At 40.6% G+C, this 16,045-nt stretch overlaps 1 protein-coding gene across 4 annotated transcripts in view; it reads left to right on the top strand.

The window, feature by feature from the left end:
* The window catches only part of cdk14 (cyclin dependent kinase 14), a 220,764-nt gene that overhangs the window by 74,640 nt on the left and 130,079 nt on the right, over positions 1–16,045 (top strand). For all 4 annotated transcript variants that reach the window (XM_003446197.5, XM_005472379.4, XM_005472378.3 and 1 more), the window contains 4 exons: positions 1,340–1,434; positions 2,017–2,096; positions 4,954–5,048; positions 10,773–10,835. In XM_003446197.5, coding sequence (XP_003446245.1) covers positions 1,340–1,434; positions 2,017–2,096; positions 4,954–5,048; positions 10,773–10,835 — 333 coding nt within the window. The remainder of the gene's footprint in view (positions 1–1,339; positions 1,435–2,016; positions 2,097–4,953; positions 5,049–10,772; positions 10,836–16,045) is intronic.

Below are 16,045 nucleotides of genomic sequence, written 5' to 3'. Positions count from 1 at the left end.
GATCCCCAAGTTTTAATTGGCAGCAACCAATTACATGATGACGGATACAACCATATGACAGTGCCCCACGGCTTGAGGCAAAAAGCCTCGATGAACAAAACAAGTTAATAACCACTATCTTGATACCTTTTATCGCCAATTGTGGTTTCAGGTTTGATGACCTATAGTTTTGATTTCTGCATTTTTGTTTAGACCATAAACAAAGAATGTGAAAAGTCTCCAACTGTTAGAAAAAACAGGGGCTGGACAGTCAACATTATTTTGACCATGTGCAGTGAACTTGTGTTCTCACTGAAATGGTTGCTTCGAAGACCGGAAACAGGTCTGTGTCCACTCGTGGTCAGCTGCTTTGTGGGGACAAATTGGCAATTGCAATGCAATGCAACAATTAACTGTGATAACTCAGCAAAGCTCATAGATTTGAAACAGAAAATGAGAAATTTCTTCACAGATTTACAAAATAGTTGCTGTGGTTGTAAAATGACATTTGGCAACCTTTCTTTTAATATAGGTATGTTATCAGAATACAAGCAGCTGGCAACCAGGTGAGTCATGCTGCCTATTGTAGAGATGGTTGTGCTCACTGGTGCAAACTGACTAAGGCTGTATGCAATGTGGTGGCAGTCTGTCTGCATTTAGAAATCAGACAGTTATTCACAAATACTCACCAGCCTGTCTTAGATGGCAATCGCCTTGCAATCGAAAGTGGTTACCAAGAGGCTGAGGGTCTTGCATGCTCAACCCTACCACAACTATTTGCGAAAATGCGAAAATAATTGGATTTTTCTTATTCAGAAGGAGGTTGCCATCCTACTTCTCCTCTTGGGTGACTGAGCGAGGAGGAGGTGCATCCACATATTTGATTGGCACGTATGCTTTTGTCAGAGTTACATTTAGTTATCAAAGCACTTTTCCTCATCACTGACAACAGCAGATGTTAGGACAGCATCCAGTGAGTTGAAGTTTCAGAGCTGACTTGTTTCCCCTTTCCTAGCAGTTAGCTATGAATATGCTCACTTCTGTGCCTTCTTCTCTTCGAGCCACAGTTATTATTTCTTTCTCTGTGAAGTGCTGAGACGGTGAAACGTGTCTAAAAGTTATGAGCTGACAATTAAATGAAAAGGAGCTCTTACAAGAAGATTTGGTAAAAAAAATCTCTCTCTCCCTCCTCACCGACATTACACCTCCTCGATGATACAGCAGGGAGCCTCCAGATTTTAATATCTCTCAGACACTTGTAAATGTGTTCTGTGAAATCCTCCGAGGCGCTGCTTTTCTGGGTTACTGAACTCACCCTCTCATTTTGCCTTTTCATATCTCTTTCTTTTTCTTCCCGCAGCCCACCAGCCCCAAATTTGGAAAGGCAGATTCCTATGAAAAGCTGGAGAAACTGGGAGAGGGTTCATATGCTACAGTTTACAAAGGAAAGAGCAAGTAAGTAGCGTGGAATCACTGTCTAATCCAGTTACTCTTCTTTATAGTTGCTAGAAATCACTCATGGATGCAGCGAATATTACATTTAATTATACGAGAGCATTTCTGTGTGGGAATGAAATAATTCAATAGGTTTTATGTAAATAATATTTCTTGTGTGCAAAGCTGTGAACCTCACAAATGCAATGTAATTTCCTTTATTTTAATCACTATAGGATGAATGTATTTATGCCATGATTCAATAGTCTTCGTTCACATTTCATGGTTTGCCGCTTTCCTCGCAGGTTTTGCTAATTAAATTCTTGAAAATGTACAAAACTCCACAGACTCTAATCTTCTCAGTAATGATGTTATTTGGCGTCACTCTTAAACTACAACAGCTTTGATTGGTGAGCTTCATTCAGTTGTAATCCCGTCGCCTTGTACCCACGTCTCACTCCACTGCCGCCAAATTACATTTCTCTGGCTTAAATATCCTCGCTGTTCTCTGGCTTCACTCATTTTAAGAGTTTTCCTTTATTGTCGCAAAAAAGAAACTCGATCAGTTTAGTATACATTGTGTGTGCTTCATGTTGCTGCCAGGGTGAATGGAAAACTAGTGGCTTTGAAGGTGATTCGACTGCAAGAAGAAGAAGGAACACCCTTCACAGCCATAAGGGAAGGTAAGACGTTTATGTGTGTAGAGGCACAGATGTCATATTTTTCTTTCTATATTAATAGTTTCACTTTCTCTCTTACTTAAGCTACTTTAATATCACTACGAAAACAGCTCAGAATCTCAGTTCAGCCCAGAACTGTAAGTGGTAAGGGCAAGGTCGTGTCCTCATATACCTCAACAGTCATAAATGGTAAATATCATGAAATAAGGACAGCTTAAAACTCCAGTCAGTGTTAACTTTCCCTACCTGATCAGAAACCCTTTAAACTGTCTGTGTGGAACTATGGAAAGCAGATGAGTTTAATTACCTGGGGTCAGTCATCCAAAGCAATGGACAGGAAGCATATGGAAGAGGGCCTGGAGAAGTGGCAGCATTGTCTGGAGAGAAGAAGAATGAAAGTCAGTAGAAGCGAAACAGAACACATTTGAATGAGAGAGTGAGACTGGTGTGTGCACAGGAGAGGTGAAGGCTGAGATGGTTTGGACATTTACAGAGGAGAGAGAGTGGATATGCTGGGCAATGTAGGTTAAAGATGGACCTACCAAAACAGAACCAAAGATGGAGACTACAGAGAAGATTCATGGACGTGGTTATGATGGACATGCAGACAGCTGATTTGGTTAAAGAGGATGCTAGAGACAGGGTGAGATGGAGGCAACTGATCCACTCTGGTGGGAGCAAAAAGAATGCCACTACCATTTGGACATCTCTTAGTCCTCTAATAAGAAGAAATCTGTTTAGTGGATCAAGGCTAATTTGTACTTTCCAGCATTCACTCCTAAAACGTATTTCAGTGTAAGGAACCTGTGTTTGGTGGATCTCTGGTGCTTGGGGGAGTTATCTCTGATTGAACCAAGACATTAGGAAAACTCAAAGTTCGCTATTAGCTAACAGGTATATCATGTCTTGTTACAATATGAAGTGCTTAACTCACAGCTTGTAGGGTTTAAAATGATAAATTTTGTCCTGTATGTATAGAAGTTCAGAGCTCGTCCTTGCTTGGCTTGGTTTGTCCTGTCACTTCGTTTTACAGACTCCACTGAAAGAAGATACAGTCACCTCCACAGGAGGAACTGGTATTTAAATTTAGATGAGAAAGTGATGCTGTCTGTTTGATCTGCTTATGATCCAGGCCTGATAAAGTAAGAGCTATCCTAGACTCCTCACATACACAGTTAAAACTCTCCCTATGAGAAGATCAGAAAGGTAATTTGAAATTGAACTAATTCAGCAATTACTGAGCAGTGAGCTTAGAGCACAGCTATGTGAGCAGCATTACAGACTGCTGCTGAATAAAGTAATGTACACAGAGTATAAGACAGCTGTGAGTGTGTGTTCGTGCAAAAGTCGAAACACTCGAGCCGTTACCACCGATGTGTGTGTGAGGCAGGGAGAGAGGGGGTTGGATCTTCAAACTGGTGACAGGATCTTTGAGGTATCAGACTATAGCTTTAACTTCCTGCTGAGAGGAGTCTTGCCTTTGATCTGCTTATGTGATTTTGTGTTTTTTACCTTCAGATACTCATACAGAATGAATATATTGATGAGGCTTTATCACTTACTGCCTCTCAGAGGTTCTGTTTGTCCCCTGTGTCCTTGGAACAGAACTTTTTGTTTGCTAAATCAATTAGTTTGTTAAATGTCTGAAAATTCCATTTATCCTATACAATACAAATGAAATACTTTAAATTCAACTAAAATACAATAATATTTTACCTTAACGAGTATATAAATGACAGCATACAGTCACCAACTCTGCTGACCTACCTAGCTAGCTTTAGCAGAAAGCACGCTGTTATTTTTCCAATTTAACATAAACTGACAACATGAACTATCTCCCTTATTTATATGGAAGGGGATACTAAATGACCAAAATGTGAGATCCTCGGAATTTGTTTTGCATTTCAAGGTGATAAGAAAAAAAAATAAAAAATAAAGAACAGCCTAAACGTAGCATTAGTTTTAGCTAGCTCTGGCTAGCTCAGAAGCTAACATTCCTAGAGTTTGATATAGCGCACTGATTTAAGGTAGAATATTATCTCTTTAATGTGTACTTAGCATTTTTTTTTCTTTTAGAACTAGTCTTATACTGACAAAAGTTGGGGTAATTTGCATGCACAGAAAATTTGTCACATCTTCCAGTTGGGTTGAATTTCTTGTATTAGCCCCTTTCATTACTCACTGATTCCAGTGGCTACAGGCCAAGCAGTTTTGTGGCGATAATCTGATGCCGGCTTTTATGCAAAGGCTCTAATTTGACGAAACTGCTTCTAGATTGAAAACCAGCACTGGTGGAAAAAAGTAAATTAGAAGCTCGTAGAAGTCGTTTGTTGTGTCTGAGATTTTTTTGTAAGGTAGTTCAATCTGAAATCAAAATATCAAGTATTAAATGTTAAAAAAGTAAACTTGTTCTTTTTGAAACTAAATTAATTTGACTGTGATGTCAAAGCTATAAAATATCCCAACCAAGAACTTTGAACATGCATCGTGTATTATTTGCACAATGCTCACCGTCCTCTACTTAAGCTGTGGCTTAAATCAAGTAATGTAAATGTGCTCTTCATACCGAGCCTCCCCAGTAAGACTCTTTAAGCTTCGCCGCTGTAACGATTTGATCATCTTCCCAGCTTATCTCCCTCCTAATCAACAATCAGTCTTACGTCATGAACATGTTGACAAATGAGTGTGAGAACTTAGAGTAGTAAATCCACCCCGTGTTTTCTCTTTGTGTTTTAATCTTTTCCTGATCCTCTGTATGTGATGAGGAATTCTAATAATGCTGCTAATGAAAGCATAACACAGTTCCCTGGAATCTCAACATCAACTCTCTGCCTCTTTCTGTTCGGTTTTGTTTCTGCAGCATCTCTTCTGAAAGGCCTGAAGCATGCTAACATCGTCCTCCTTCATGACATCATCCACACCAAGGAAACCCTAACTCTGGTTTTTGAATATGTGGTGAGTCTGCACACTGAGATCACCCATTTGGGCTCTTTATGGGGGGATTGTGGAGGTTTAAAATTAGATCAAGAATCTGTTTTTAGCATTCAAAAGAAAACGAAGCCACAGTTTCAAAGAACAGAGGTCAGCGCTTATGTGTGTTTCTTTAGTTTGATTGATTTGATCCCAGTACATCCTTGCTGATTGAGTTTCAGTTTTTAATACTCTCCCGCTAGAAACATGAGCTGTAGATATTTTGATTGGCATACTCTTACTTGTAGGCCACTTGAGGAATGTTAAAGCAGCTAGGGCTTTTTCCGTTCTTTGCTCCATAGGATGGCAGCCAGATCCACCGCAGCCTGGTCTGTCTTTGCCTGCAACAGGAAGCCAAGCGGGCATTTTATTGGAAGGTCACGGTTTTAGTATGTTTCCACAACTGTCCCGTCAAATACTGCGGGCACAAATAGCAGAAATAATATTCTGTTGATGCATTCATGGCCAGTAGGAACGCTCTGACTCGACAACACTGTTAAAGCCAAGTAAAGGGAGGGAGGATTGACCAGAAACCTCTGGAACAGATCAATGCGCAGTTTTACCAAATGAAGATCATTAGATTAGCTGAAACATTCTGACTCACCAACAAAAAAAGCAACAGCATTAAGTATCTATTAATGATGGCACATGCCAAGGTCTGGCAAATACTTGGTGGTGTGACAGTCGTTTGTGGTCTTTATCTTTAAATGGGCAGGTGAAAATAATATCTGAGCTGGAGCACTTCCAGGCTCGTGAGGGCGATCTACTTAAGATATTTTTGTTTTTTGGACAGTCAAAGAAAGACAAATCGTGACAGAGTGTTTGGCGATATCTTGTCGAGCCACCATCAGATACTACAAGGAAACTGGTGGGGCAAACCTGTTTTGCCAAAACCATGAGTAACAGTGTAGACAGGGCAGAACAAATGTGTGCATCTAACTTTACTGCACCAAAACAGTCAGATAAGTCAAACTTTACTCAACCCATTCTTCTTGCTTCCTCCATTTCTGTACCATTGATACATTAACGTAGAATTCTCTCGCAGCTGCTCTATTCCCATGTTGTTGCAGTATATTAATGACTACCCTCATATTGTGGATGGATTATCTCAGTTGTTCTCCTGACTGAAGTTTGGTCCGTTTACAGCATCCTGCCATGCGATTGCATTTGTCTCTAACCATCAGGAACCTTCACGTTAACTTTTATCGAGTGGAAAAAAGTTAGCGTTCATCCTCCAGCTTCACTGTTTATGTTATGCTAACATAGCTGTGTCGCTAGCGATCACGTAGCACATCATTATATACGAACTAGTCAAACTTCAGTAACCCTACAAACGTCACTGCTGTTTAGTTTTCTGTCTTCATTTATGTTGGAAGTGATAGCAGAGCTGTACGTTTGAATGTTTCAGAAATCTCTCAGTCAGAACATGCTATATCATGTTTAGGTGGAAGCTAGCGAGCTAACTTCCTGCTAACTTCTAACTCTGTTAAATTTAATAAATTCTGTTTTCATGGATGCCTGGATGTTGAACTTAGTTGTTACACCTGGTAAAGCAGCAACGCTGATCATTTTATTAAAGATGAAAGAATTTAGACAGTTTGTAACTCTCAGTGATGCCGCAGTGTTCGTTTGACTTTGGGACCTGAAGCGGACGGAGTTTAGGACCCAGATTACTCCGCGAGGCTCCTGACTACGGTAGCCGTAATGCTCCAACAATCCATCAAGTGGTGCGGCTTCGTAGCTTACCAAAGTCGGACTAAAACATGTTTTGACAGATTTTTGAGTGCCGTGTACCACATAAAATCAGTTCGAGGTCAGTAAGCACAACCTGAATTCATACATAATGCGCAGTGGATTATAAGGGCAACGTCGACTTTTGAGAAAATTAAAGGATTTTAAGTGCGCCTTACAGTGCGGAAAATACGGTACTTCTGATTCGATTTCTTCCAAAGTCATCCTGCCTTTTTACAGAATTCAATTAGTCTCCTATTTTTCATCTCATTTTTATTTGTTAATGAAAGTTTCATTACATTTTATCCAAGTTTTTGTCCTTGTGCTTCAGGGTTAAGTTTTTTTTTTAGGGTTTTTTAGTTATTGCCTTGTTTTCATCATAAAAAAAACATGTTGACAAAAACATTGGCAAAAATTATTGGTCGACAAAATTCACAGTGGGTTCCAGTCATCATCTAATGCTAAGTAATACTGGTACTTCTACTGGACTGGATACTTAGGAGGTAAAAAAAATATGTCAGTGATCATTTTTCCAAATATGGATAACTGTAGTCAACAGAAAACTGATTTTTACTTTTGCAGTAATCTTGTACTTATTGGCATGGCTTCATTCTAGCGACATCAAGACCCCGTCACAGCAAAGAGACTTTTGTTGTCACGGGGTGAAAGACAGTGTCACTGACAGTGTCACAAGACTTCATTGACAACATACTGCAGTGATTTTCATGTATGAGAGAGGCAAACGTCCAAACCCGTGTCAGCCATCAGCTGATGCAAGATTGTTTTGAGAAAAGCTTATCTGCCAGAATTCCAGCTGACCTCAATTACATCACCTACACCAACCGACGCTGTGCTCAGTTTACTGTTTAGTTGGAAAGCAACCACATTACAAGGAGAAGTAAAAGAAGCAGACATGGCAACCTCCTTATAAGTATGTTAAACTGAAACTAGCTACATACTTGTAAGGTTTGGTTATCACATCTGTCACAGTTACAGGATTATTCCACTGACAGTATTGTGTCATCCAGCTGAACCGTCTAGACTTCTGCTGCCTGTCCAAACAAGTTCAAAGAATAATATTTAAATTTTGTGTGACAAGGGCCAAAATAACTTGATTAGGACATTTTTCTAATTAATAAGAAAACACTCCAGTGTCTGCAGAGGAAATAGAGTAGAAGTGTACTACAAGGACAAAAAGTTTTCAACACAGTTTTGGACAGATCTGAACCCACGTTGTTCAGAACAGTCTCATCTTGTCTTACCCTTTACCGTGCACCAACTGACAGCAGCTTCTGATGGGCTCATTTATATTCATGCTGAGTGAGGCCAGATCGCTCAACCAGCTTACTCAGCTTTCCTTCTCTACTACATTTATTAGACTGGGGATGGTGGAATGCCCCCTGTTGGTAGATTTGACACATGTGGAAGGGTTTGGCTTCTGAATCAAGGATGGAGCCCAGCGGCTCAGGTTTAAATGAAGAATGAGAAAAAAGCTCAGTTTCCCTTTAAAGGTGAAACAGGGACGTCTCATCCCAAGTGGTTATATACATCTTTCACTTAACACAGGACATCTTTCAATCATTATGCGACACTTTAACAACGAGGGATTACCCCGGTTTCCCTGCACCCAGGGGTTATTTATTTGACTAGGATGCTAAATTTTAAAGCTGTGTTGATGTTGATATATCATTTTGTGTTCAGTGCTCTAATCAGCCCCAAAAATCCATTCGTTGTTCTCCACTCAAAGCTAATGGCGAATGACAGGATGCAGGGGAAATGCACAGAGAGGGGACAGACAACTGACATGAAAAGCAATGACAAATATGCTGTGTGTGTGTGTGTGTGTGTGTGTGTGTGTGTGTGTGTGTGTGTGTGTGTGTGAGTGAGTGTGTGAGTGAGTGAGTGAGTGAGTGTGTGTGTGAGTGAGTGTGTGTGTGAGTGTGTGAGTGAGTGAGTGAGTGTGTGTGTGAGTGAGTGAGTGTGTGTGTGTGTGTGTGTGTGTGTGTGTGTGTGAGTGTGTGTGTGAGTGTGTGAGTGTGTGTGTGAGTGAGTGTGTGTGTGTGTGTGTGTGTGAGTGAGTGTGTGTGTGTGTGTGTGTGAGTGTGAGTGTGTAAGTGAGTGTGTGTGTGTGTGTGAGTGAGTGTGTGTGTGTGAGTGTGAGTGTGTAAGTGAGTGTGTGTGAGTGTGTGAGTGAGTGAGTGAGTGTGTGTGTGAGTGAGTGTGTGTGTGTGTGTGTGTGTGAGTGAGTGTGTGTGTGTTGAGGCGTCTTTGTGAATTATTCAGCAGAGCAGGTTCTGTGGTGCGGCCAGCAGTAGGGGACTGTAAATATTAGTGTGGTTTCATAGTCACTGCCTCCATCCACAAATCTGTTCTCAAAGCACAGAGGTGAAGGGCAGACCAAGACTGGGTGCATGTCTGATTTTCTGATAAGAATATCAATTCAGCTCATACGATAAACTGTGGCATAACATAAGCCACATTTCTTCTTCCTGGGGACATACGCTAAAGTAGTGTGTAGACGAATAATAGCATCTGCTTTGAGCTTGATTGGACCAATCAGAATTTACAGACACACAAAAAATTGGCAGATAGCAAAAATGTGCATAACTTAGACCCAAACATATAGTCCTGTCAATACTGAACAACCCCAACAATCAGACAACCCCTTATAAGCAAGCACTTTGGCAAAAGTGGGAAGGAAAAGCTTCCTTTTAACAGGAAGAAACCTCTGGCAGAACCAGGTTTAGGGAGGGGGGGCCATGTGCCGTGACTGATCGGGGTAAGGGGAGCGAGACAGGACAAAAGACATATACATGGAAATACAGCTCATTACAATTCCAATCATCTGGAAAGTCATTTTTGATGTGATGACCTTTATACGTCAACATTCCTGGACTCTCTTAGACAAGCTTTCCTATAATTTTTTTAAGTGGTCTTCAGGAATCGTTTTCCAGGCTTCTTGAAGTTCTTCTATGGATGTTCTTCTACTTTATTAATTTGGATGTGATTCCAATCCATTACTCATAGTGTTCCATGGTAGGTTTTTCTGTCCAGGTCTGTTATTACTTCCCTGCTGTGTGTTTGGGATCATTGCCATGCTGAAAAATGAAGCATTTGACAATCATAATATTTATTGATAGTGCTGGATGTTGGATTAAAACTTGACAGCACTTTACTGCGTTCAAAATTCCATCCATTTTGACAAGAATTTTGACATTTCAACCAGTGGGGCTACTGGTTGAAATGCACCCAAACCATAACAGAACCTCCAGCATGTTTTAAATATTTCTGTAGATATTCACAGTTGTGCCTCCGAAATTTTGACTCAAATGGTAGAGCTGTAAATGAGCATAATATGGCATCCAGTGACAATGGCTGGTCTCTTGCCACATGCGTAAAACACGGCACATGACTGCCTCTCCCTATGTCCAATTTCGCTGCAGGTCAACTGGAAGTGACAAATAAAGGCTTCAATCAATTCAGTCAATCACAGTGTAAAATGTACATACATAAAATGATGATGTCTTTCTCAATGACTGTATTCAAGATGGTGGGTCAACATGGTGGCGTCCATGAAACGGCGCCTGCTCCTATGTATTTTTAATGGATTACTCCAAAAATTTTTAACAGTGCATCAATTTGTTGTAATTACACGAATCAGTATATATTTAAGAGTACAGTTTCCTTTTTTCTATCAAGTAACCTAAAAAATGACTGTAAGGAAAAAATATGATGATTACGTGATATTCAAGATGCCCACCTAACTTCTAGCATTTAACGTTCCTTTATACTGCTTTGTACAATAAAATCACAGTAACATCTAGTTGGTCCCAATTTCTAGAGCTGTTTTTGCTCCAAAGCATTTGCATATGCTAAGGTGTACTTCGTGGTAACCACTTAGATAATCTTTAAGGAATCTTACACCTTTAAAAGCTTCACACTAACACTGAGATGTTTCTGCCTTTTGTCCTCACCCAGCACACAGACCTGTGTCAGTACATGGACAAACACCCTGGAGGACTGCATCCAGACAACGTCAAGGTACAGTATGAAGGATTGTGCTGGTCACAGTGACCTTGTTGTTTCTTAAAGCCAGCAGTGTGTTCCCTACATATAAAGAAATGATATTCTAATCCACCATGAACAGATAACTAGAAACAGGCAGCTGTTTAACTTTGAAACAAAGAGTCTAGTGTGGTGGTTACTACTGACTGGGGCTGGAACATCCTGGCTGATGGGAAGAAAAATCTGTGGGACTGTGATGCGATTCAGTTAGGAAAAGAAAAAGTGTGTTGTTTTTTCCTTTTCCTCATCATTGAAGAATTTTTAGATTTCAGATGGCAGGAAATGTGGAGCCTTTGGCCCTGTAGTAGACAGCTTACAGGATACCAGTTTGCCAGCACAGTCAACAGGCCACAAGTGACACCTGTCAGCTTACCAGATTTAGTTGAAGAAGCCACTGATTAAATCCAGCTGAGCGTCAGATGAGTGGGACAAGGAAATCTGGAACTTTTGTACAAAGGCGTTAACATTATCCCTCCGATCACTGACAGACACTAAAATATGTTTTTGATATTTAAGTCAAAACTTGTGTTTTGTAATGCCATAGAAATATTTCAGTGTGGTGTCAGGTTGTAGGACTGTGTTTATATTTTTATGTGAAATACTTTAATATACTGGCATCACTGACATAATTTGTCACCGTCACTTAGTGCACATATCAGATGAAACCTTATCCAAAGCTGACAGTTAAATAGCAGCCTTTAACCAAACCCACAATTAAGTAGTTCAATATTCAACCTGCTTTACTCGTATGAAAGATTTTGACTGAAGCTGACATTTTGTGAAACTGTAATGGTGAAGCTACCGATCAGTGTATTACTCCTGTGGAAGCTTCTGTACAGACTCACAGGTTCCTGTTTGTAGGAGGGCAGTGCTAACATTAACAAACAGGTAGAGTGAGCGATGATGGAGTGAATGAGGCCATGTGTTGGTGGGATGTTGGGAGGTTCCATCATGCAGTGGGGTGATAGTTCAGGCTACATTTGTTATGTAACAGCTCGTACCTTCTTTGACACTAAGGATTTACATAAGTAATATGTGTTTCTCCTGCTGACAGCAGCTACATGGATTATTCCAAGAGAGCAGAGTGAGGTGTTTCGCAACTCCTTTTGACTTCTGACTGTTCCTTTGTGGCACAACTCCTGAGTTGTCTGTTCTAATCTGTTGATAGAACTGAGCCTGTGCAGTTGCAATAGAGGCAGCATGAAAAACACTCGTTTCAATGATCCATCACAGTACACTGGCATTTCCTGTTTTAATATAGTGTGTGATGTCAACTTAAAATATCTTTCACTTGTCACTGCCATTTCTTAACCTCTACACTTGATGAGATGTAGTCTACATCACATAGAGTACAGCCTAGTGGCACCTCACTGCAGAGCTATTTTTAAGGATTCACCATCCATCCAGTTTCTGCTGCTTATCTGAGTCTAGGGCATGGAGGCAGCAACCTAAGCAGCTTTTCTGGGAGGACACAGGAATGTTCCCAAGCCAGCCAATAGAAAAGCCAAGGTCCTCGTCAAAGTTGGGTGTACCTGAAACACCTCACTTAGGAGGCGCCTAGAAATTCTCCCCATAAAAATTGTGAACAGAATTAGGGACAAACGGGAGCGTTGGTGGAGTCCAACACCGACTGGGAACAAGCCCAACTTATTGCTGGTATTGTGAACCAAGTTCTTGTTAGGAATGTACAGAGACTCAGTACCCTGTTAAAACAGGCCAGATACCTCATACTTCCAAAGGTTAGGGTTTGGATACCCTAACCTTTGGAGGTATGTAACATGTATCCAGTGGTATACATAGGGATTGTTGAATGCCTTCTCCAAGTCCACAAAAAAATTTACACTGGTTTGGCAAACCATGCACCCTTAAATAGCCCCAAAACAATAAAGAGCTACAACAGTGTTCTACAACAAGGACACACACTGGAGTATTCCTCTTGAATCCAAGGTTAGACCAATGTATGGCCTCTCCTCTTCAGTACACTAGAGTGTCCAAGGAAGGCTGAGGAGTGTGATTCTCTTAAAGTTGGTAAACAGTCTTTGGAACATCCTGCTTGAACGTTTGCCAGTTCAAGACCATGACTCCCAACTTCCAGGTAATGCTGCAGAGGCATGGCAACTAGGATTTAAGCATAATTGATGGTCCTGGAAATGTGTCCATTGTTTCTGTTAGGATGGAGAAGCCTTTCCTTCCATCCCAGACATCCCACTGCATCAAGGTAGGCAGGAAACCGCTTCTCTGTTCTTTGTCATCTGATGGTTTTCCAGAATCACCCAGAAGCTGACCGAAAGTCAAACTTCTCAAACTTTTGCTTTTCTCACTCCACTTGACCTGCTAGATGTCATCGGACTCCTAGCTCAGTAGGATGCGTACTTCAGCTTGACAGTTCCCTTAAATTCTGGCGTCTGGTGTATTTGGTTTTGAGGTTGCTGCCACTGCAAGCATTAAACACCTTAAATTCAGCTGGCCACCAGAGTAACTGCTGTCTGTTCCGTTTCTGCTTTATTATTCAGCACGCATCTACTTCCTTACTATGCTAACAAGTGTCTACCAACACTAACTATGCTGTGAAGAGTATGACAGTGCAGCAACAGAACTGGCTCCCACGTTTCCCTCTTTGCTGGTTGGCTCTTTGGCGGCCATCTTTGCTGTGAATGCTAATGCCTAGACCGCTTGTAATGGCAGCATTAGTGAAACAAGCTGGTGGGAAAACAGATAATAGGCAGGAGGAAGACAAGCCTAGCATAATATGATGGCCATCAAGAGACTGTGCCGAGTGCATGCGTGTTTGATGGAGGTGCATTAGTGCAATTTCTTACACTCATTGACTCACCATTCTTTGAGACATTATTTTATTATCACATTTAATTACAGAAAACATATCTGAGTTGTTCTTTTGCTCTGTTTGTCTTCAGGATGTCTGCTGCCTGCTCAGTAATCAGTAACAGGAAATGTGCATTTTTGCCTTTAAGTTTATATTAAGCTAAAGCGTGTCTCTTATAAAAACATCAAAACTGAAGTTCTTTAGTATTTTTTAACATCAAATATCAAAACAGTGGTTTTGTTTGGGTTTAGACCTTTATTACACCATGATCTTTTAACTGACCATAGGTGTCCATAATTTCATAATCTGAAAAGGGGGAAAAAGAAGATTTGGTAAAGAGACATTTTAAAAACAGTGTGTGAGCTTACTTAATTGTATTCACCATATAAACAGTTTATTGTTGTTGAATCGTTGTTGCTTTAACTAAATTCTGTTTTCTCAGAATTCTGTTTTTTTTAGAGTTCTGACTTTAATCTCAGAATTCTGTCTGTTTTCTTAGAATTCTGGAAAATAAAAACAAAAGACGTGCCTACTTTATGCTTTTTTTCAGTGGCCCTAATCCTCTTCTGTACAGAAGAGAGAGTTGATCACTACATTATCACCTAATGCTTGCAAACTTGGTTAGCAAGCTGCTAAGTGTATGGGTGCAATAGCTAGACACACATGATTGGTAATCAGTGCAAAGTAACAGACAAATAAAACTGGATGGCCTCTACTACACAGCGGGAGACACTTCAGGTATGGGTAACACATCGCAGACAGCTATGTCTGCTGCCTATGTTAGCACACCTGCCAACCCAAGCAGCTGTATCCCTAAATGTAAGTCTAGGCAGTATCTAAATGAATGAGTTATAACATGAATTCACCCACTGTACAGCTGTTATGAAAGGGGAAACTATCCATAGAGGCCAAAGCCATTTTTCTGTACTGGGCTGTAGTTGACCTTTTTAACTTTGAAGTATATTGAAATTGAGTTGCTTTTGGAGCCAGCGCCAGATGGCCACCTCAGGATCTGCAGGTTTTTAACTCTTGAATGCTGTGGTTACTGCTTGGCTTGCTCATATGGCACCGGCACATGTGTATTAGAAACTTGTAAGAAACTACCAAAGATATTATACTTTTTAGTGACAGAGTCTGAATCATTAGAGCTAGTATGTTTAGAAACAGCTCAGTAGGCGAACACTGGCCTGATCACGAGCACCATAAAGACAGCTAATGTCTGTTATTAGGGTGTTTCCTGATTGACTGTGAGAAAGTGCAGTCACTCAGATATCCTCCTATTTACTAATCAGCAGCATGAAAGCTATTACAGCCTATGCTGGTGCTAGATCAAATTAACATTTAGAGACATGCACTCAGACACTCACTGCTGATGTAATTAGTGGTCAAGAATCATCAAGCTCTGTGTGTGAGAGAGAGATAGAGTGTGTGTGTGTGTGCGTTTTAAATTTGAAACTGTACTCAGGTTTGTGCTTGAACTGGATGATCTGGTGTAAAATCCATCTTATTCCGCAGCACCATTAACTCTTCTCGCCCCATGTGCTCGACTGCAGTTTATAAGCAGTGATGTTATTGAACACAAGTAAATATGACCTCATCCAGGCTGCTGCTCAAGTGCTCTTCTTATTAGATTGTGCGCTTGTCAGCTGAAGGGCTGTGACTCAGTGACATCTTCATAGATCAATGGAAAACTGACACCCACAAGCTAAATATCAGCAGCATTTGCTCTTATAATTGCATTACAAGGGAAGCGCCTGATAGCACTTTCATCATCAGTGCCATGTCAATATCAAGGACAGGTGATCACCGCAATATTCTGACACTAAGTGCTGGAAAAGCTCAGCATCAGACTGCAGCTCTTTATGGTCCAGCTCATGTATTTTTGATTTATCTGAAGCTTTAATGATATTCAGAAAGTAGGCTGGTATTCAGCAGCAAATTGCCAAATTTCTGTCAGAAAGAATTATTCAGGTGCAAATTGTCAAGAAATATATTATTCAAAGTATTTAATATTAGAGTTTTCACTGCTGAATTTAATCCTGACTACGTAGGCATATCTACAAAAGGATTAGGTGACTCAGTGCTAGTTTCAGAGAAACTGAAGAAGTTTTACTGTTATGTTCCCAGTTGATGTACTCTTGTGTTTGACTGTAGCAGTTTTTGAGTATTCTGGCTGACTAACTGATAAAAAAGTCATCACTTTTAGTTCAGTCTGGTACCAAATCACACCATCTCACGGATCAGGACACAACAAAGACAAACCCAACAGTTCCCACTGTGAGTAAACACTTGGTGACAGTGGGGAGAAAAAACTCAGCTTTCACAGGAACACACCTCAGGCAGGACCAGGAACCCACGCAGC

Source organism: Oreochromis niloticus, linkage group LG11 (genome assembly GCF_001858045.2).
Source record: "Oreochromis niloticus isolate F11D_XX linkage group LG11, O_niloticus_UMD_NMBU, whole genome shotgun sequence".
NCBI classification, from domain to species: Eukaryota; Metazoa; Chordata; class Actinopteri; order Cichliformes; family Cichlidae; genus Oreochromis; species Oreochromis niloticus.
The sequence above is the reverse complement of the archived record's forward strand: the minus strand, read 5'-3'. Positions and strand labels throughout refer to the sequence as shown.